Below are 21,404 nucleotides of genomic sequence, written 5' to 3' on the forward strand. Positions count from 1 at the left end.
ATTCTGTGATCCCATGGACTATAGCCTGCCAGGCTTCTCTGTCCATGGGATTCTCCAGTAAAGAATACTGGAGTGGTTTGCCATGCCCTTCTCCAGAGGATTTTTCCGACCCAGGGATCAAACCCACGTCTCTTATGTCTCCTGCATTGGCAGGTGGAATCTTTACCGCTAGTGCCACCTGCGAAGCCCTGGGATAAGGATAGGTATCAATTTACTGAACAGCAAGTCCAAAAACAGACTTAAGTATATGTTTAATGTATGTCAAAGTATTGCTATATTTCAGAACGGAGTAGACTACCTAAATTGCTCAGTAAACAGTGTGCCCTCAAATCCTTTTGAATACATGCACTCCACTAGTCTATGAGTTTTGGGTTTTTTAAAATATTTATTTACTTGGTTGTATGCAAGAGACCCCGGTTTGATTCCTGGATCGGGAAGATCCCTTGGAGAAGGGATAGGCTCCCCACTCCAGTATTCTTGGGCTTCCCTGGTGGCTCAGCTGGGAAAGAATCTGCCCTCAATGCAGGAGACCTGGGTTCGATCCCTGGGTTGGGAAGATCTCCTGGAGGAGGGAACTGCTACCCACTCCAGTATTCTGGTCTGGAAAATTCCATGGACTGCATAGTCCATGGGGTCGCAAAGAGTCGGACACGACTGAGCGACTTTTACTTTCACCAGGTCTTAGTTGCGGCATGTGAACTCTTTAGTTGCAACATGTGGGATCTAGCTCCCCGACCAAGGATCAAACCCGGGTCCCCTGCATTGGGAGCACAGAGTCTTAGCCACTTGACCACAGGGGAAGTCCCTAGTCTATGAGATTTGAATGATGGAACTATATCCTTTTCATTTGTGCAACTATAAGGCCTAACTTAGTGCCTGACCACATATAATATCCATTCCTCAAAAGGCTGAGCTGTAAATTCCTTGCAGTTTTCAAAGTCTCAGGCAAGGGAATTCTCATCTTTTAAAGAAAAGATTCCTTGCAAATACTGTCCCCAAACCAAAGCTTCTCTTTATCTAAAATGTACATCTAGACTTCCTTGGTGGTCCAGCGGTTAAGAATCTTCCTGTCAATGCAGGGGATATGAGTTTGATCCCTTGGCTGGGATGATCCCACAAGCCATGGGGCAAGAAAGCCCATGGGCCACAACTACTGAGCCCATGCTATAAAGCTGGTGAGCTGCAACTACTGAAGCTTATGCCTTGCAACAAGAGAAGCCACTGAAAAGAGAAGCTGGTGCACTGCCGCTAGAGAGCAGCCCCCGCTCACAACTAGAGAAAGCCTGTGCGCAGCAATGAAGACCTGAAAGTACATCCATTCTACTTGGAACTCATCTTTTTTTTTTTAACTCCAACAATTTTATTGAGATATACTTCACATACCATAGGCTTTCCTGGTGGCTCAGACAGTAAAGTGTCTGTCTGCAATGTGGGAGACCTGGGTTCGATCCCTGGGTCGGGAAGATTCCCTAGAGAAGGAAATGGCAACCCACTCCGATTCCCTAGAGAAGGAAATGGCAACCCACTCCAGTACTCTTGTCTGGAAAATCCATGGGGTTGCAAAGAGTCAGACACGACTGAGCAATTTTTCTTTCTTTCCTTCACATACCATATGTCGGTTGTTTAAAATGTACGGTTCAGTAATTTTTAGTATATTCACAGAATTGTGCAATTAACACAACTAATTTTAAGACATCATCCTGAAAAGAAATCCCATACCATCCAATCAATTATTACTGATCCAGCTTACATCTCACCTTCTCTGATTTCTGCCAGTAGATTTGTTTGCTTTATTTTCTCTAGTCCTATAGAACTATGTTCATATCTGTTAATAGTTTTTGATATGAACTAGATCTCATTCAGGACACAGGCATGTCTTAATCAGCTGTGAGTTTTGTATGCTCAATATAGAAAACAGAGACGTTATTACTACCCACAAGTCCTACAAGACCAGAGCCTCTAATACTATCTGAGGTCAGCAGCCATCATGTACCCAGTTTCAATGACCCGATCTCCTTGCTTCTCCTGCAAGTTCCTGCCTTAGGACTTAGTCTTTTTCGTTTCTCTGTCTAGAATGCTCTTTCCCTGAAGGTCACAAAGGCTGCTTACTCACTTCTTTGAGGTCTTTCCCCAAATGCCAGCTCATTAGAAAGGCCTGACCTTATTATCTGTATTTGTTCATAGCACTTTTCATAATCATTGCTGCCTGGCATATATTAGACATTCAATAAATATTGACTGAATGAATGAATGAATACGGTTCCATGTAAGCAAAGTTTCTTGTAAATATGTAAATTCCAGTATTTGTTTTGTCAACATTATGAACTGTAGCACCAGTTCTAGTGAAAACAAAAGTGATATGTAAACAGTTATTTGGGTAAAATTAAACCTTATGAACCTCAGTTACTCAGTGAGAGATGGCTTATGTCCCATCTGTTCTTACATTTGCCATCACTCTTAACTGTAGCTTTCTCATAAAAAGACTAAATCAGTATATATTGACTAAAATTGTAATTCGAAAAGATGTATGCACAGCTATGTTCACAGCAGCACTATTTATGATAGCCAAGACATGGAAGCAACCTAAATGTCCATCAGTAGATGAATAAAGATGTGGTATATATATATATACAATGAAATACTACCCAGCCATTAAAAAAAAGAATGAAATAGTGCCATTTGCAACAAGCTGGATGGACCTAGAGATTACCATACTAAAGTGAAGTGAGTCAGAAAGAGAAAGACAAATATCATATGAAATCACTTATATATGGACTCTAAAGTACAACACAGGGAATTCCCTGGAGGTCCCAGTGGTTAGAACTCAGCATTTCTATTGCTGGGGGGCCCCAGAGAGTGTGGCGGCACAAACTCCCTGGTTGGGAAACTAATATCCAGTAAATCACACAGTGAAGTCAATTAATTAATTAAATATAAATAAAATGAAATACAACACAAATGAACTTATTAACAAAACAGACTCACAGACCACCAGGGAAGTCCTCTTAATTTTCTAAGTTTTAATACAAATACTATTGTTAACTTTTTCTATTTTGGCCACACAACATAAGACCTTAGTTCCCTGAGCCAGGATCAAAGCCAGCCCCACCCCTGCCCCCCACCTGGCCCCTGGGAGTGAAAGTACTGAATCCTAACCATTGGGCCACCAGGGCGTTCCCTACTATGAACTTTTTAATAAGTACTAAGGAGAGCCCAGGGCTTCCCCGGTGGCTCAGAGGTTAAAGCGTCTGCCTGCAGTGCAGGAGACCCGGGTTTGATCCCTGAGTCGGGAAGATCCCCTGGAGAAGGAAATGGCAACCCACTCCAGTATTCTTATCCCATGGAGAGAGGAGCCTGGTAGACTACAGTCCATGGGGTTGCAAAGAATCGGACACGACTGAGCGACTTCACTTTCACTTTCAAGGAGCCAGAGCACAGTGAGAAGGCAATGAAGGAGGTATCAAATGACCTTCAGGCCCTGGCACTCATTTAAAACAAAATACTGCCTTAATCCCTGTGTCTCCTTTGTGTAGTATGATAGGAAATCTAGCAGGAAATGACCAGAGATGGTTGCCTGGGGTTCTACCACAGACAACCCTTGGTGTGTTCTGGGCTCACCTGGCAATCGTGCTCTGGGTGGTAACCCATTTGCATCATATTAAGGCCATCATTGATGCAGAGGAATCAGAAAGACATTGGTTTTTTGTTTTGTTTTGTTTTCACAGTGATGGCAAGACCATTCGATGGTGTAAGAATGTTGTTGTTCACTTGCTAAGTCATGTCCAACTCTTTTCGACCCCCTGGACTGTAGCCAGGCTCCTCTGTCCATGGGATCTCCCAGGCAAGAATACTATAATGGGTTACCATTCCCTTCTCCAGGGGATCTTCCTGACCCAGGGATCAAACCTTCATCTCCCCCATTGGCAGGTGGATTCTTTACCACTGAGCCACCAGGGAAGCCCAAGACACTGATTTGTTTGTTTATTATTATTGTTCCCATGCCAAAAGGCATGATCTTAGTTTTCTGACCAGTCTGTGCACCCTGCATTGCAAGCGCAGAGTCTTAACCACTGGACCATCAAGAAAATCCAGAAAGATACTTGTTTGAATCCTGACTCTTCTAACCCCCTGTTCCTTTGATTTTTGGACAAGATTCTTTGAGTGTCAATTTTTCATTTGGTTTGATCTATAAAACAAGGACATAATACTGTCCTAGAAGGTTGATAGGAGGGTTTAAAAGAATAATGATATTGAAATCCTCTCATACAGGTATGGGTATTAGGGTTGTTTTGGAAAATTCTGGTTCCCAGAGGCAGCCTGGCCTCAGGGATACGGAACATCATGATCCTGTCAACTTTTGGGTGGGGCGGAGGGAGGCCTTTGCCTTGCCACCTTTTCTGCAGCCAGTTCTGGAGCAGAGTTACAAGTTGCCTAGTAATACCTCTGGGAATCCAGGAAGTTCAAGTTTTGGAAGCTGCTGAGGAAAGGAAAGGTGGGGTCTTGCCTGTTTGAATCTAAACTGACAAGTACTGAGTAGGTGCTGTACTTAGATGATTTAAATGACTCCAAGTACCAGAGCTCAGATAATCTTTTGTTTTGCTTTAATGTGATACATACATAGAGGTTTCCCTGGTGGCTCAGTGGTAAAGAATCCGCCTGCCAATTCATGAGATGTGGGTTCCATCCAGGAGATTCTCCTGGAGAAGGAAATGCCAACCCACTCCAGTATTCTTGCCTGGGAAATCCCATGGACAGAGGAGCCTGGCAGGCTATAGTTTATGGGATGGCAAAAGAGTCAGACACGACTTAGTGACTAAACAACATAGATACAGAAGGTTCAAAATGTACAACAGGGTGAAGAGTGAAACATCTCCCTGTATCCCTGTCCTTTCATTTCTCACCACCCAGTTCCCTCCCCAGGGATGACCGAGTTATCACGGTCACAGGAGTCCTTTAAGAGCTATTACAGGTATACAGGCAAATAAGTGAATGTGTATTTTTTTTCCTACCCTCCCTTTTACCCGAATGGTAACATACTACCTACTTGGTAGGACTTTGCTTATTTCACTTCACCACCTGGCTCTGATTCCCCGCTTAATTCCACAGTTGCAGCTCACTCCACTGTATGGGTCACCCCTTTTGGTTCCCTGAGGCCAAACGAAGTTATTAGGTTGTTTCCAATCTTTCACTTTTATGATGTTGCAATGAATTGCCGACACAAGTGCCGTCTCATTTACCTATAAGATAAATACCTAGGAGAATTTCTGGGTCAAGGGTATGTACGTCTGCACTTTTAATAGTTACTCTGATGGTTAGATTGCCCTCCAAAGGGGCTGGTATCTATTTAAGGGGCCATCTTTCAGGTAAGGTGTTTTTAAACTTTTGGATCTCAGATTGGAGGCTTAAAAAAAAAAAAAAGGAACCTCAAGATAGCTGACGTCTATATGGGTCTCAAGAAGCTCCTTTTGCTACTCCTAGTTGACCCCTTTGTTCTTTGTTTCTAAAAACTGAGCCAGTGCAGAATCCTAAGTACACACCCTCTGGCTGCTACAAGCAAGGGATTTAGGGTTTGCTCCTCAACTTCCAGAACTGTCCTTTGCTGATACTTCCAGAAATCTGCAGCTAGGGTGTCTGTCCTCTCTTCTTGCACACATCCTGCTCCTTCTCCACTGCTCTGACCATCTAGCCACCTATTCTGTGGCTTGGGGGTTAGCTGACTCCCAGTTTCATCAAAAGAGAGTTTTTGTTTTCCACAGTTTTTTTTTTTAGGACACTTTCTTTGGTAAAAACAGGGGAAAAAAATGACTGACTCTCCTTATATTGAAAATCCTAAAACAAAGAGGCTAGTATTATTATCACTCATTTTACAGGTGTGGACACTGACACTTAGGTTGATTAGAAAGTGTATCCCTCCAAGAAAGTGACCCCAGAACTGTGGTTTTCACCATCATTCAGTTATTCCACCCATGACCTTAAGTAAATCTCTTCTCTCGGGTCTCAGTATGCCCACCTGCGAAACCAACACACTTGAGACTTCCAAAATGTCTTACTTAGAAGCCCCAAATTCCCAAGAAGCTGTCAGAGAAGGTGAGCAAGAGATGGTGATGGTGATGGTGGTGTGCAGTCTTCCACCAGAAAACAGCTCAGCTTTTTATCAGTATTGACATCACTGATTTATTTTGATTTGTTAAAAGGGTAATTAATTGGTGAAAAAAAGAAAAAAATTTGCACTATCTCAGGTTGGAAACTCATGGCTCGTAGGCTGCAAGTGGCCTGATAACAGGCTTTATTTGGCTCACAAAGTGTTTTTTTTTAAAATATATATTTATTTGGCTGTGCCGAGTCTCAGTTGTGGCACGTGGGATCTAGCTCCCTGATTAAGGATTGAACCTGGACCCCCTGCATTGGGAAGGCAGAATCTTAGCCACTGGACCACCAAGGAGTGCCACAAAGTATGTTTTAAAAAGTTTAACTAAAAAAAAAAGTTTAATTAGAGGTTGAGATGGTTGGATGGTATCACCAACTCAAGGGACATGAGTTTGGCCAAACTCCAGGAGATAATGAAAGGCAGGGAAGCCTGGTGTGCTGCAGTCCATGGAGTCAAGAAGAGGCAGACATGACTTACAGGTTGAACAAACAAAACAAAAAGAATAGAGATTTCATATAAAAATGTGTATCTCTGCCTGCTCTTGAGAAGAATCAAAGATATGGTAGCTTGGGGTTCACAAACCATGCACACTGGTGTAGCAAACCCCGGATCCAGAAACTGGATCTCCAGGAAGGACTCCATAAGGCCCTAAACGCCCACTTCAGACAATGTCCCTCCCCAGGACGATGGTAACCACATTCGAGCTTCTAATAGCATAGATCAATTTCACCCATTTTTCTGCGTGGAATCACACAGCCTGTCCTATTTTGTGCCTTGTGCCTTTCACTCAACATTCTGTCTGCGGGCTGCATTCTCATTATGGATGTAGCTGTAGTTCATTTGCTTTCATAGTTTTGTCACATTCCATTGTACTTATCTCACAACCTATTTATTGGCTGTAGGTAGACACCTGTATCTTTTCCAGATCTTGACTGTCATGAATCTCGCGGCAATGGACATTCTTGCGCACATTTGTCGTGCATATTGGTGCACACAGGTATGCATTTCTGTTGGGCATGCAGCCAGCTGTACAACTGCTCTGCGTTGGTAGAGCTGCACATGGTTTTCCAGAGTGGTTTTATCAACCTACCTTTCTTTAACTGCTATGAATTCCAGTTGCTTCCTTACTCAGTTATTACCTGACAAGCTCTGAAAGGCATTGGGTTTGGGGAACCCCAAACAAGATGTCTTCTACAGGTTCTTTTAACTTTTTTTTTTTTCCCTAGTTAATCTATTGATTTGACTGTGCTGGGTCTTAATTGTGGCACTCAGGATCATTAATTGTGACATGCCAACCCTTAGTTGAGGCCTGTGGGAGCTAGTTTCCTGACCAGGGATTGAACCTGGGCCCCCTGCATTGGGAGCATGGAGTGTTAGCCACTGGACCACCAGGGAAGTCCCAACAGGTTCTTCTTAATCTTCTAATCGTATGTGAAAGAATGAATGGTTGCGCTCAGTTGCCTCAAGGATAACTGCTTTTGCTCTTCCTTTGTAATTTTTGACTGGATTCCTTTAACATTCATTTATTCCTTGAAGCTTAGATCTAACTACCTGGGAGGTAGTTAGCCAGACATGGCGGTGGGAGTGGAGAGACCGAAGAATGTTACAGGCTGAGGTGAGGCAACAGCACGTTGAAATCATCCGGAGGCCAGAGTAAAAAAAGAGGACAGGTCCAAGTTCTCAATGAGGTCCAGGTTCTCAATGATGGCAGGGCTGCCTCCAGAGAAGATTTGAGAAAGGACTGGGGGATGGGTCACTAGGGTTTCAAGAGACCAAGAGGATCCTAGAAAGAAAAGAACTGCCCCCTGCCCAAAGAAAACATCTTGCCCACCCAAGGCCGAGAAAGCTCTTAGAGAGTAAAGAGCAAGGAAAAGAAGTTGATTTTGATTGGAGGGTGGGTGGGAGTGGGGTGTGTCCCATTGTAAATATCCCCTCCAGGCACATTCCCAGCATATTTAAACCTCTGTCACCTGGGACTGCTTCAGTTCTCTGAGCTCACAGTTCCTCTTTCTTCTCCTGGGAGGGTTCTTGGCTTTTTTTCCCCAGCATGGCCCCCAAACACCAGTCTTCTCTTCCATCCCAAGCGAAGAAACTGAAGAAAGCCAGGCCGACGCCTGCCTCCAGGCCAGACGAGGCATCTGCTTCTTCAAATTTGCCGAAGGAAGGTATGTTCCAGCGCCACATTTTACTGGAGATTTAAGGGATTTGCAAGGATTGACTTCTAGGTGATTTTACCCCACCCCTCAAACCTTTTGAGTTGTGACTGCAAACTCCCCTGAAGGGTTTTCAGCAAGGGGCACATGGGTTAGGTTTACGTTTAGAAAGAACCAGAAGGGGTGAAAAGTGGGAGGCCTGGAGCGCATGTGAGTTCAGTCCTGGCAGTAACCCCACACCTATATTCCAGCCCGCAAACTCTTTCCTTTTGTTTCTTAGTTAAAAGGGACCAGCAGCCAGCCTGAGGCTGGTGGAAATGTAGGTGACCCCTCCTCTCCTTCACGGCTATCAGATCCAATCCACCTCTCTTTCCTGCTGTGGCCGCCAGCCCAAAACTCTGGCCGGGATTACTGCTACCTCTACCTCATGTTGCTTCCGGCTTCCTCCTCCTCCCTTCCAGCCACTGCAAAGCTGATCACGTGACTCCCAGGCCTTCCTATTGCCCTCGAGGTATGGACTAAGACTTCCGGGGCGCTGCCCACCTGGTCTCTGAGGACCTCTTCTGGTTCAGGCTCTCAGCACCTTTACCCTGTTCACCTCTTGGGGCTCCTCTCACCTTGGGGCCTGGAAAACCCACAGTCCTCTACCTGGCTCACTCCCGTCTCCCCACCTGTGCATTCCTTCTCCTGCAGTTTCCTGCTGAAAAGTTACTTTGGGGGCTATTCTCCTTTGAGCCACAGCTGCCAGGTGACCCCTATCAGGAGCCCCCATCTGGCCCTGCAGCACCCCGAGTCTCCAGTCTGGCCTTTACATTGTAATTGTTGGTTTCTTGGTCTGCCCCACCCCCGCATTAACCCTTAACTTGGAGGTGAGGGCTGTGTTTTGCAGATACACGGCTTGGAGTGGAGCACAAAGTGCATTGTTCTGGTGATGAGGCCTCCCTGATCGGTTGGGGGTGTGGTGGAGCGTTCCGGGGGCGGGGTTGGGGAGTGGGGGTGGGTTTGGATAGGTCCTAGGAGGCAGGAAAGCACTGCCCCAGGAAGTGACAGCAGGCTGGCCCAGGGCAGAGGGGAGGGACTCGGAGCCAGGGAATCTTCCTAATTTTCTGACCTGACTGAGGTCCAGCTTTGCTTGTGGAAGGAGCACTGGATAATGAGTGCAGAACTCCTGTGGGTTTGTTGGGTGATGTGGCAAGTTTAAGTTTAAGGAGTCTCTGTTAATCCCCTTCCAAATGAGATGCAAAGACCTCCTGCCCAGCTGATTATACCCCGACGTGGTCAAGCTGGATGGCCAGGGCTTGCGGCCTGGCTGCGTCCAGCTGTGTGACCTTGTTGGGCAAGCAACATAACCCGTGCTCCTTTCCTCTTCTGTAAAATGGACTTGACAGTATGTTAGGCTTGCTGTGAGGCTGAAGTGGAAGTGAAACACAAAACAGCAATTGGCTCATAATCAGTGCTCTTGAGACGGATAGTAAATTCCTTCCCACTTGTGAGCAGCAAAATGTGGATGAGTCCTTCTGGTCGCCTTCTGTTTAGCTTCTTGGGAGAATTAACAGGACCAGAAGGGATGGCAAGGTGTAACCATAGTTCCTCCAAGGTGGTTCATCCTGGGACACTGCTGCTTGTAGGGAATGCCAGCATTGCACTGTTCCAATCTTTAAATTGTGGGGTTCTCCTCCTTCAAAGAAAGCTGGGAAGGAGAGGAGAGAATTCTGAGAGTGAGGTGAGAGGCCAAGGAGAGTACGCAGAGCTCCTAATGTTGGAGGCCGCGAGACCACGGAGAATAATTCACAGTGGGGGAATTATCTCTTGGTGTGTCCATGCCACTCCCTTGTTTACTGAAACTCTTGCCCTTTTTTGCTTTCTCTTTCTCTTCTACTTCCTAGTGTGTGCTCTTTGAATTCATCTTGAGGAGTGCTGTGGGAAAGGTCAGGAACAGGATGGTCCTAAGGGCTGGGATGGAAACCTTGAAAGCCCATTGCCTAATCAGAAAGGTTTGGAAGGCTCCCTGGAGCCACTGCCCATACAGGACAAACACCTGTAGATCTGGTACTCAGGAGATGCTCTGGGTCACTGGTACCAAGCAGTGAGAGCAGGCTTAGAGTATGGAAGCAGTAACCTTTAGCACAGTGTTTTTCAGATCTTTTCATCCCACTTGAGTGTTATGAAATCATTTTAGTTGATAGTGATCTGCATTTAAAGAAAATAACATAGATTAGAAGAGTCATAACACTGACTTAGGGTAAGCATTGTTTTGTTTGTAGGTGTTTGTGTGCACACGCACGTGCAAGCACATGCTTAGTTGTGTCCAGATCTTCACAACCCCTTGGACTCTAGCCCACCAGGCTCCTCAGTTCATTGGATTTCCCAGGCAAGAATACTGGAGTGGGCTGCCATTTCCTTCCTCAGGAAATCTTCCTGACCCAGGGATCAAACCCACATCTCCTGCTTGGCAGGTAGATTCTTTACCACTGAGCCACCTGGGAAAGCCCACCTCTTACTGTAGTTTGTCAAAAACTCTGTCCTTAGGGCAGGGGTTTTGTTCTTCATTAGCCTCGGTTCTGCCATATGTATCAAAAAAGTTGAGTTCATCCTTGAAATGAGGATATTAATACCTATCTTGTACTTCGTGAGGGTTAAAAAAGAAGCAAATGCATATACTTATTACAGTCTGTGGCCCATGCTACATACTTCAGCAGTGCACTGGAGCCTGGTATTCTTTCCAGTTCTATTCAGTGGCATCAAAGTGGTAGCAGGAAATTTGCCTTGCTGAGAGTATTTATACACCACTGAAGTCAGCCAATGCTACAATCAGGGTTTTTTGGTGTGTTTTTTTTCTCTTCTGGCAGCTGCCTGTCAAAGTTTCCCAGCTTCTTATTGGTGCTACTAATTTTTCCCTTAAAAAGCCTCCAACTGGGACAGGTATGGATTGAGCTAATTGAGAATAATAGGGTTTGGAGGAGAAAGATTAATTTCTGGGTTTTGGGGAAAGTCCCAAGAAGATGTCTGTTTTCTCTACCCGTGGACTGTCGCCATTTAACATTTATCCGTCACCCACCAATGGATGAGCTTGAACATTAAAGACACTGCTTGAGCTTTAAGAGCTGATAGTAAAATATGACTCCTGGGAGGCAAAAAATTCAACCCCTGGTTTTGGTTACAAATACCCAAAGATATTTCAGGCCTTCTGCGGTCCATGTCTTGGCCATGTCTGCCCTGCTGGACAGAGTAGAGCCTTGAGTAGTTTATGTACATTACTTGGAAAGCACATAGTTGAAATATAAGTGCCTTGGCCTTCGTGTTTCAGGACCTGGCCTCTAAAGCAGGCCTTGTTGATCCTCTCTGACACAGTGAAATTAAATTTAAAATGAACACTTTCGACCCCATCTTCCAGTTGTTTGGCCTCAGTGCCACGCGGGCGCAGTTACCTGGGATTTGCGCGTAGCGCTCTGTTTGGTTTCTTGTAAGCTCTGTGAATTACGTACTGAATTGGGCCAAAAGGATCCACAGATGAATGTGGCCCCTCCATGCCTTCAGAGGACTTCCACTTTGTTAGTCTTCTGTGAAGTTTATAATTTTCTAGCAGAAATAGGTTATTCATAGAGGGCAAACGACTTGCCCAGGTGTACACAGCCTGCTGGGCAGAGCTGAGACTAAGAACCAGGAAAAGGCCCTGTGCCCTGTGGACTGGGCAGCTTCGGGCTTTACCCCAATGGCAAGCCTGAGTCCGAAGGCAGCTTCCCCGTCTCGTAAATAGGATGGAGGTGCCGCCTTGCTTCACCCGCGAAGAGGGGCGCCCTAGTGAACCCAGGGCGGATATATTTCTGGGCCCGATATTCTGAAGCCAGCGTACTCCGAGGCCTGCCCTTTTGGTGGGGGTGTCTGCGGGCACCCCTCTCCCCGCGTACCCCCGGCGGAGGAGGGAAGCCTCTTCAGCCACCACGCGACGGCACCCGCCCGGGAGCCTGTGCGCAGCCCGGCGAGGCCCCGCCCCTCGGGCCGCCGCGCGCCCGTAGCGCGCAAATGTCCCGGGTCGGGCTGGAGAAGGGGAAAGCGGGGGAGGGGAGCGCAGCGCCGGGGGGCCGGGCCCCGTACGTCGCGGCGTTCCTTTCTCCCGCCTCTTCGCCAAGCCCTGTGTCTCCTCGCCGCCGCTCCGCCCCGCCTGGGTCCCGGCGCCCTCAGCCAATGACGAGGCGGCGCGAGCCTCTTCGGCCGGGGGCGGGGCATGCGCGCGAGCCCTGGCGCGCCTGCGCCCTGCCGCCGGCCCCTCGCCGTGAGGAGGAGGTGGAGGAGGAGGCGGCTCGGGGAGATCGAGCAGCGAGCTGGAGCGCGGAGCGTGAGTGAGGGAGCCTAGCCGCTTGCCCGCCCGCCCGCCGCCGCCGCTGCCTCTCCTCCGTAAGCAGGAGCCCGGGCCGGGGCCCGGCACGCCGCCCGCCCCCCACCACAGCCCCTCCCTCGTCGTCAGGCCGCGAGGGCAGCGCGCGCGAGCCCAGGGGGAGGGACAGCGAGCGAGCGAAAGAGCGCCGGGAGGAGGCGGCCGGACCGAGCGGGCGCCCGCGCGTGTGGCGTGAGGGGAAGCCGCTGCCCGCCCCCCCCTTCGCCTTCCCTTCTCTCCCCCTCCCCGCTCCCCCCCCGACCGCGGAGCAGCACCATGTCGGCGCCGGCGGCCAAAGTCAGTAAAAAGGAGCTCAACTCCAACCACGACGGGGCCGACGAGACCTCAGGTGAGGAGCAGGCGAGGCGGGGGCCGGCCCGCGCCGCCATCTTCGCCGTCCGCCCGGCCGCAGGCCGCCGGCGGGGCCCGGGGCGCGCGGGGCTGGGGGTGGGGGGCCCCCGCCGGGAGGACGGGCCGGCGCGCGCCTCGGCGCCTTTTTTTTTTTTTTTTGTGCGCGCGAGGCCCGGGGCCGGGTGGCGCCGCGGCGGCGAACGGCGCTGCGAGGCGGGGGCGCTGCGGCCTGCTCGGCGCGGGCGGAGGAGACCCCCCCTTCCTCTCCCCCCCCTCCCTCGCTCTCCTCCCCCTCCCTCCCTCCCGAGAAGCCTCTCTTTATTGTGCTCCGCCATGATGCCTCGCTCCCATCAGCCGCCGCCGCCGCCACATGGTGCGGCCGGACGCGGCCCCGCGGCCGGGCCTTCGCGCGGCTATCCCCCCCACCCTGCCGGCTCCTCCGCGCCCGGCCCCTCGGGCGGCGCCCCCCGCACCCCCAACCCGGAGGCCGGCCCCGGCGCGGCCCTCGGCCTCGAGCTGGGGCGGGGTGGGGGCGCGTGGAAGCACGCGGCCGGCGGCGCCGCCGCGGCCCCGGGGCAGCTCGGAGGATGCTCGGGCCGGCCCCCACGTGGGGTAGCCAACCCCGTGGCGGCAGCGCGCTGAGAAACCCGGCGCGGCGGCCCTGGGGTGTCGGAGGAGGGTCTTTACAATGGCTCGCTGGCAAAACCTCCTGGCCTTGTCCATAAAGGCTTTTCTCGGCAGGGGGGCTACACCAACCGGGGCTGGTTGCCGGAAATGAACCGCGCGATCCGGCCCCTTCACGCCCACTTAGCTTTGTAGGTTTTGCAGTCTTCACCCGACAAAAGGGCACATTTCCCTTAGCTCACCCCCCACCCCCCACTTTCCTCCTCTCGGCTCTTTGGCTCAGTTTCTGACTGCATGCTTGCTCGTTGTAAGTGTGCTCCAAAGCCGTGTGGGGCTGCCTCTGAGAGCAGCCCGCCTGAAAATGGGGTTGGAAGGTAAACTGGAGTGTTTACAGTGTTGGAGTTTTAAGGCCTTCCGCGTCTTGTCGGCATGTCTGATGTCTTAACAGTAATCGATACTGAGCAGTATTTTCAATATTATAAAAGGTGCTTCCAACCTGGAGATGGTGGTGTCCTAATTTTTGATATTGTTGTGGGTTTCCGTATTCTAGCTACTCTTTCGTAGTTTTAACAGCATGATTTGTGAGCACTCTTCTAATTGAAAAGTAGTTTGTCAACTGCACGCATGAACACGTGGAGAGCATGCCTTGTAGTAGTAGTAGGCAGGTTTTTTTTAAAGAGCTTTATTGATATAACTCACGTCACAGACTGTTAACATCAGGAAGGAAAACTAGTTAAACTTATCTTCAAATTTAGTATTGAGTCTTCTTCATGCACCTTTTTTTTTTTTTTTGGCAGAAAAAGAACAGCAAGAAGCAATTGAACATATTGATGAAGTACAAAATGAAATAGACAGGTAAAGTTTTTCTCAGTTTACTTTGAAGTTTTCTGACCTGAGTATGTTTTGGTAATCATTGAAACTATGGTTAGGTAAATTTGTATCTACTGGCTAAGTGGAGGTGACTATACCTTGGAAATATTAGGATTCAGTGTTATTTTTTCTGTGATGTATTTGTAGGTCACCAAAAAGTTGCTAATGAAAGTACATTGACCTTGTATAAAGATTGGGATTACTTTCATAAGGGGAGGAATTGTTGCAGTGTGGACTTCTGATAGTATAGTATTATGGCATTAGTGTTGCTCTGACTTGCCTAATAACTTTGTTACTTGATTGGCAGCTTTTTCTTCTTGAGGGAAACAATTGAGGTTAGCCTAGTAATGGAGTAGATAAAGTATAAAATGTTACCAAAATGCTGTTTTGGTACTTTAAGAACTGTCAGTTACTGAGTGCCTGTTGGCAAAGCAGTTTAGATTGCCATCTCAATTTTCAGTTGAGTCTTCGGCTGCAAAAATGTGATTTGGTTATTACAAATAGGTACTTTGCATTGTTCTAAAGCTAACAAGAGTCAATAATTTAAATCTCAGCCATTTTTGTATTTGTTAAGTACCATCATTGGTCAACGTGTCTTTTCATTTGCCTCAGACTTAATGAACAAGCCAGTGAGGAGATTTTGAAAGTAGAACAGAAATATAACAAACTCCGCCAACCATTTTTTCAGAAGAGGTCAGAATTGATCGCCAAAATCCCCAATTTTTGGGTAACAACATTTGTTAACCATCCACAAGGTATGTGATGGCAGGGCATTATTGAAGGATATGGGATGTCCACTTGTTGTAAAGGGGAGGGATCTTGGTTGAGGGCTCGATCCTACATGTTGGTTACCTGCAGAGTTTGAAAGAGGGAGAGGCTTGCAATTAATGCCTTCTATTTATAAGAGATAATATGCTAATGTGGGGTTGTGTTTAATTATTTGATAAAAGATGATGGTAGCTCCGACTCTGAGCCATTTGGTTATTCAATTGATAGTGGATTTATGAAACCAAATTTGGGCAATCTTAAAAGGGATTGCTGAGTTGTATAATCACTTGGTCTCCATGTGGGTCTAGTGTCTGCACTGCTTGGGGAGGAGGATGAAGAGGCGCTGCATTATTTGACAAGAGTTGAAGTGACAGAATTTGAAGACATTAAATCAGGTTACAGAATAGATTTTGTAAGTATCTGTAACTCATTTGTCACTATGGAAATTAACTTGAGCTTTGCTTAGAAGGGATATTTGTATTGACTCTGATTCTCTTATTGTTTATTGTAGTATTTTGATGAAAACCCTTACTTCGAAAATAAAATTCTCTCCAAAGAATTTCATCTGAATGAGAGTGGTGACCCATCTTCAAAGTCCACTGAAATCAAATGGAAATCTGGAAAGGTATTTGAGGACTTGTGCATTAATATTTTGTAGAGTTTGATTTAGTTGAACCATTTAACTAATACTTGATGGTTTGGTGATGTGTTAAATGCAGATCCTTAAAATAAAAAGATCTGTGTTAAAGCCAAGTACAGTAGCTTATGGTCTTACAAGTTAATGAAGCAAGTTTTTGTAGACATGGACTTAAATCATTTTGAATTTTACATTGTGGCTTTGTTTCCCAAAACCTATTTCTGTCTGCATTTAAATAGTAAACATAAATATTTTACATTATACTGTCTCAAGATACTGGTTGTTAAAAAAAAAAAGATACTGGTTGTTGAAGTAGAACTAATTTTATATGTATTAAAAAGCCAAATCTAGACAGTAACTTTCAAGAAAAGGTTGGCCTACAAATTTGACAGCATTCTTTGCAGACTTAGAATCCTAAGGTTTCTTCTCTTTATTAACTGTACTTTTTATAATTTCATATAAGAACAATAGTGTAGATCATATACTGTCCAGATTTTGCTCTGCTTTTGGGTTAAAACCGTATTTAAGTTGTAGAGACGAGGTATAGAGAGCCTGTGTATCATAAGTTCTTCCATCTTCATTTAGGATTTGACGAAACGATCAAGTCAAACACAGAATAAAGCCAGCAGGAAGAGACAGCATGAGGAACCAGAAAGCTTCTTCACCTGGTTTACTGATCATTCTGATGCAGGTGCAGATGAATTAGGAGAGGTCATCAAAGATGATATTTGGCCAAATCCGTTACAGTACTACTTGGTGAGTTGAGAATGTTTTTATTTAAGGTTGTACTTGTTTCATTTGTTTGAAAGTGAGTTCTTAAGGTAACCTTTGGTTTTGGTTTTTCCCTAGGTTCCTGACATGGATGATGAGGAAGGGGAAGGAGAAGAGGATGACGATGATGATGAAGAGGAGGAAGGATTGGAAGATATTGATGAAGAAGGGGATGAGGATGAAGGTGAAGAAGATGAAGATGATGATGAGGGGGAGGAAGGAGAGGTAAAAAGATTTGGTTAAATCCAAACAGATAATCTTCAAAGAATTCACCGTGTTACTTTGGAGATTACATATATTGTGTAGTGAAACTGATTCAACTAGTTGTGGGGAGATGTGTAAAAAGGATAGGTTGTCTTGTCCAGGATTGAAGGAAATTTTGATAAGTTTATTGTATCACTGATTTAATTAGTTCTACTTTTGTGGTTAGTTTTTATGACTAGTCAGTTATGTCATTCCCTGACCAGTACTCAGTGAAAGCACTGTGGACATTACAACTGCCCAAATTCTGACAAATCTCCCAAATAACAAAAATAGGCATGTTTTGGACAAGCCATTATAAAATTTTTCGAGTCAGATTGAGATAGATTAGGTTTGGCTTGATTACTTGGTCTGAAAGACGTCTGATTTGGTCAGTGCTGGAAGTTAATACATCTGAAACATCACTAGGTCTTTCAAAAATCAGATTGGGATGCAGACTGGGAAATTCTCTGGTCCAGCGGGTAGGATTCAGCACTTTCACTGCTAGGGTGCAGGTTTGATCCCTGGTCAAGAAACTGAGATCCTGTGAGCTATGTGGCCTGAGGGGGAAAAAAGTAGTTGACTGGTGTATAGTTGGCCCTTCATATGGATTGTATCTATTGGTTCCCGTTCTTCAGATTCAACCAACAGCTGACGTTCTTTTAATTGTTGAAAGTTCCAAAAAGCAGAACTTGAATTTGCTGAGTGTTGACAACTATTTATGTTGTATTCACAACTATTTACAGTGTAATACTACAACTAATCTGGGATAATTTAAATACATAGGAGAATGTGAGTAGGTTGCATGAAAGTACTATGCCCTTTTGTTTAAAGGACTTGAGCATTCAGAGGGTTGTGTTGTGTTTTGTTTTGAAAATTTGTATCGGCTTCGATGAGCTGTATGTGGGATCTGAGCTCCCTAGCCATGGACTGAACCTGTGCTTCTTGCAGTGGAAACATGGAGTCTTAACCACTGAACTACTAGGGAGGTTCCCCTGAGGATTTTTATATGTGGAGGAGGTTTTGAACCATCCCTCACACATACCAAGGGACCACTATGGAGGTTCATAAAATTCATTTCCCCTGGCATGTCGTCATGTTCTGTGGGGTCCATCATCGTCCATATGAATATTGGGGACTGACCTTAGAATTAATCCTAAAGATTAACTGCCTGCTTTTTTTTCTTACAGGAAGATGAAGGAGAAGATGACTAATGGAACACTGATGGATTCCAACCTTTTTTAATTTTCTCCAGTCCCTGGGAGCAAGTTGCAGTCTTTTTTTTTTTTTTTTTTTTCCTCCTCTTGTGCTCAGTCGCCCTGTTTTTGAGGTCTCTTTTCTCCTTTATACCATGGTTCACAACTTATTTGGGGAGGGGGGAAATATCTTGAGCAGAATTCAGTGGGAAAAGAATCTCTACCCCTTTCTGTTTCAAATTCATTTTTATCCCTTCCTGTCTCAACAAAAACTATGGAATCAACACCACCATGCTCTGTGGGAAAAAAAGAAAAACCTTCTGCTCCCTTAGCTCTGCTGGAAGCTGGAGGGTGCTAGGCCCCTGTGTAGTAGTGCATAGAATTCTAGCTTTTTTCCTCCTTTCTCTGTATATTGGGCTCAGAGATTACACTGTGTCTCTATGTGAATATGGACAGTTAGCATTTACCAACATGTATCTGTCTACTTTTTCTTGTTTAAAAAAAGAAAAAAAAAACTTAAAAAAATGGGGTTATAGAAGGTCAGCAAAGGGTGGGTTTGAGATGTTGGGTGGGTTAAGTGGGCATTTTGACAACATGGCTTCTCCTTTGGCATGTTTAATTGTGATGTTTAACGGACATCCTTGCAGTTTAAGATGACACTTTTAAAATAAAATTCTCTCCTAATGATGACTTGAGCCCTGCCACTCGATGGGAGAATCAGCAGAACCTGTAGGATCTTATTTGCAATTGACATTCTCTATTGTAATTTTGTTCCTGTTTATTTTTAAATTTTTCTTTTTGTTTCACTGGAAAGGAAAGATGATGCTCAGTTTTAAACGTTAAAAGTGTACAAGTTGCTTTGTTACAATAAAACTAAATGTGTACACAAAGGATTTGATGCTTTTCTCTCAGATAAACTTAATAAGACTTTCCAAGTTTGACTTGTGTAATGTTACTGTCAAACTTTTTGTCACCCTATCTTCATATTTTTTGATACGCACTTTGCAGGATGACCTCAGGGCTATGTTGATTGAGTAAAGGGATTTGAATCAATGTATTAATGTCTCCATAGCTGGGACCCCATCATGGGTACAATTTGCCATCAGTTTCTGAAAATTCTGAAAATCACGTCACTGGGGATACCAGATCGCTGAAAACTCGGTTCTGAATGTGTTGTACCTTTGATTTGTATCTCAAATCATTACTTCAAAATACGGGCTTTTATTTACCTAGATATTAATAGTGCCTGCCACCACCATCAGACAGACCTGGTGCTCCTCTGCCGAGTTAACACAGGGCAATTGTTCGCATGTCTTCACTGGCACTGTAAGATGTGGCTGAGAAGACAGGCTTTCAGAGTAAGAAGTCCATGTTGGTGGTAAGAAACTCAGGTTAGGATTACTTTTATCTCAAAGTACCAGCTTTTTAGCAAATAGCTCTCCAGTGAGACCTGTCTGTGTGAATCCGAAGGAGATGATGGACTGCTCTATCTGCTAAATGCCATTGTGCATAAATCACATTTTGAGAAGCTACCTAATGCATAAGCTTTTTAATGCTGTAAAATATAGTAGCTAAAATTGAATGCCACTTAGCTCTTTCAGAGATGAATTAATGGACAGCCGGGTCAAATTCAAAGCTTTTTGATGTATAAAAACTTTATAAATGAAACTACTCCATCAGTAGGCAAAGTGTAACAAAAAACCTGTCTAGATGGATAGTGTGTAATTTCTGCACAGGTCTCTGTAGCAAATACATCACTGTATACCGGTCAGGAATCTTACTCCAATAAAGGAACGTAAAGATTTTTTTTGACTGGGGTCATTCTCCTTGTTTCATAGAGAAATGTTACTACTTACTTTTGGATTTAGATGATAAGCTAGTTTTTCTGCTTTGTTTTTATTTGTGTTCATTGTGACTGGGAAATGGGGAGAACTGCCCCTTCAGGTAGTTCAGTAAGTATAGCATAGGTGCATACATCTACATGGAAAGGTATGTTTGGAAGTTGTGGACAAATTAACTGTTATTTGAAAGGTAGTCAATTCCTGAGGGTATTCAGTCTTTGATTTTGAGGTCTCAACATGTGAAGGGCTTTTCCCTAGAGAAAGGAAAACAGTGGTCACTTGAAACAATATTCATGAAGTAATAACTGATTTATGTTTCACAAAGTGACATCTTAACCAAAACTGGTTTTTGTATGCTGGTGTTGTTAGGTTATTTAATGAAACTACTATGTTAATTGGGGATGGGCTCAAAAGATGGGACCCCTTAAAGGGAATTTCCTCCTGATTACTGAGACTACCCTTTAGATTCCCTTATGCCTAATGGAGTGCTAGACTGAGAAGGCAGAAGGGGCAAACAGTGTAGTCTGCATTGTTCCCAACTGCAAGAAGAGTTTTTGGGCAGGCCCTTAGTTATGTTTTGAAAACTACCAGGTGAGTGGCTCAAAGCTCCTTTGGTACAACGACAACTAAACAAAAAGTGCTTGTTACAGTAGTTTCTCTGGGACATTACTTGCCAAGCTGTGCCATATTCTGCTTATGAGGAGAGCTTAATAGCTACATGAATTGGGACATAGGGGACAGTAGCTTATGTGTTTTACAATTAAAAATTTCAAGGACTCTCTGCAGTTGAGGTGGTCTGACCGCCATGATAGGTCCTTATGATTTCAAGCAAGTGGCTCTGAAATGCAGTTTGTGACCCTAGCCTAAATGTCAAACTGCTTTAATATCTGACCTGCTTCACAAATGTGTTAGCTGTTTGCAGGCCTAGGATGAATGTATAGTTGTGTTTCTGAATTAATTTAGTAATCTTTATCATTACTGTTTGATAACATGGTTTCACTTGAGGTCATAAACAGATTTGGTTTTTCTGCCTTTTTGTTAGATTTTGCTATAAAACCCTTCCTAGTTATTGCAAGAGGAATTATTTGGGGAAAAAAACAATGTTCAGGATTTCGTGAAGATTGAGACAGACTCTTCAGGAGATGAGTAAATAGCAAATTATTTTCAGTTGTTTAAAAGGACAACAGCTTATTTTGAAAAGTATCCCTCACCATAGCAAAAGTCAGATTTTGTATGCGTGGCTGTATTTAATGGAGATTTACAAGTTTTATTTTTAATGACTCTTGAGGGGAAAGGGACTACAGTTTTGTGAGGAGAAGAATAGGAAGTGGAGGGTGTGTGCCAACTTGATTAGTGACATTGCATGCTCAGATGCAAATCTAAGGGAGGTAAATCTAAATGTAGGTGGAGTGATGTCTGCCATATCCAGA

At 45.2% G+C, this 21,404-nt stretch overlaps 1 protein-coding gene across 6 annotated transcripts in view; it reads left to right on the forward strand.

The window, feature by feature from the left end:
* The window catches only part of SET (SET nuclear proto-oncogene), a 28,691-nt gene extending 8,753 nt beyond the window's left edge, over positions 1-19,938 (forward strand). Inside the window, exons 2-11 of one of the 6 annotated variants that reach the window (XM_020874843.2) lie at positions 7,074-7,145; positions 7,690-7,763; positions 8,172-8,313; positions 14,449-14,506; positions 15,134-15,276; positions 15,598-15,701; positions 15,801-15,914; positions 16,512-16,682; positions 16,776-16,922; positions 18,128-19,938. In XM_020874843.2, coding sequence (XP_020730502.2) covers positions 7,074-7,145; positions 7,690-7,763; positions 8,172-8,313; positions 14,449-14,506; positions 15,134-15,276; positions 15,598-15,701; positions 15,801-15,914; positions 16,512-16,682; positions 16,776-16,922; positions 18,128-18,151 — 1,049 coding nt within the window. In that variant the 3' untranslated portion in view covers positions 18,152-19,938. Of the gene's footprint in view, positions 1-7,073; positions 7,146-7,689; positions 7,764-8,171; positions 8,314-12,554; positions 13,026-13,345; positions 13,401-13,997; positions 14,026-14,448; positions 14,507-15,133; positions 15,277-15,597; positions 15,702-15,800; positions 15,915-16,511; positions 16,683-16,775; positions 16,923-18,127 lie in introns of those variants that run through there. The other 5 variants (XM_020874842.2, XM_070454258.1, XM_070454271.1 and 2 more) reach the window with 5 other exon arrangements.
* Positions 19,939-21,404: the final 1,466 nt, after the last annotated feature.

Source organism: Odocoileus virginianus, chromosome 2 (assembly GCF_023699985.2).
Source record: "Odocoileus virginianus isolate 20LAN1187 ecotype Illinois chromosome 2, Ovbor_1.2, whole genome shotgun sequence".
Taxonomy (NCBI): Eukaryota; Metazoa; Chordata; class Mammalia; order Artiodactyla; family Cervidae; genus Odocoileus; species Odocoileus virginianus.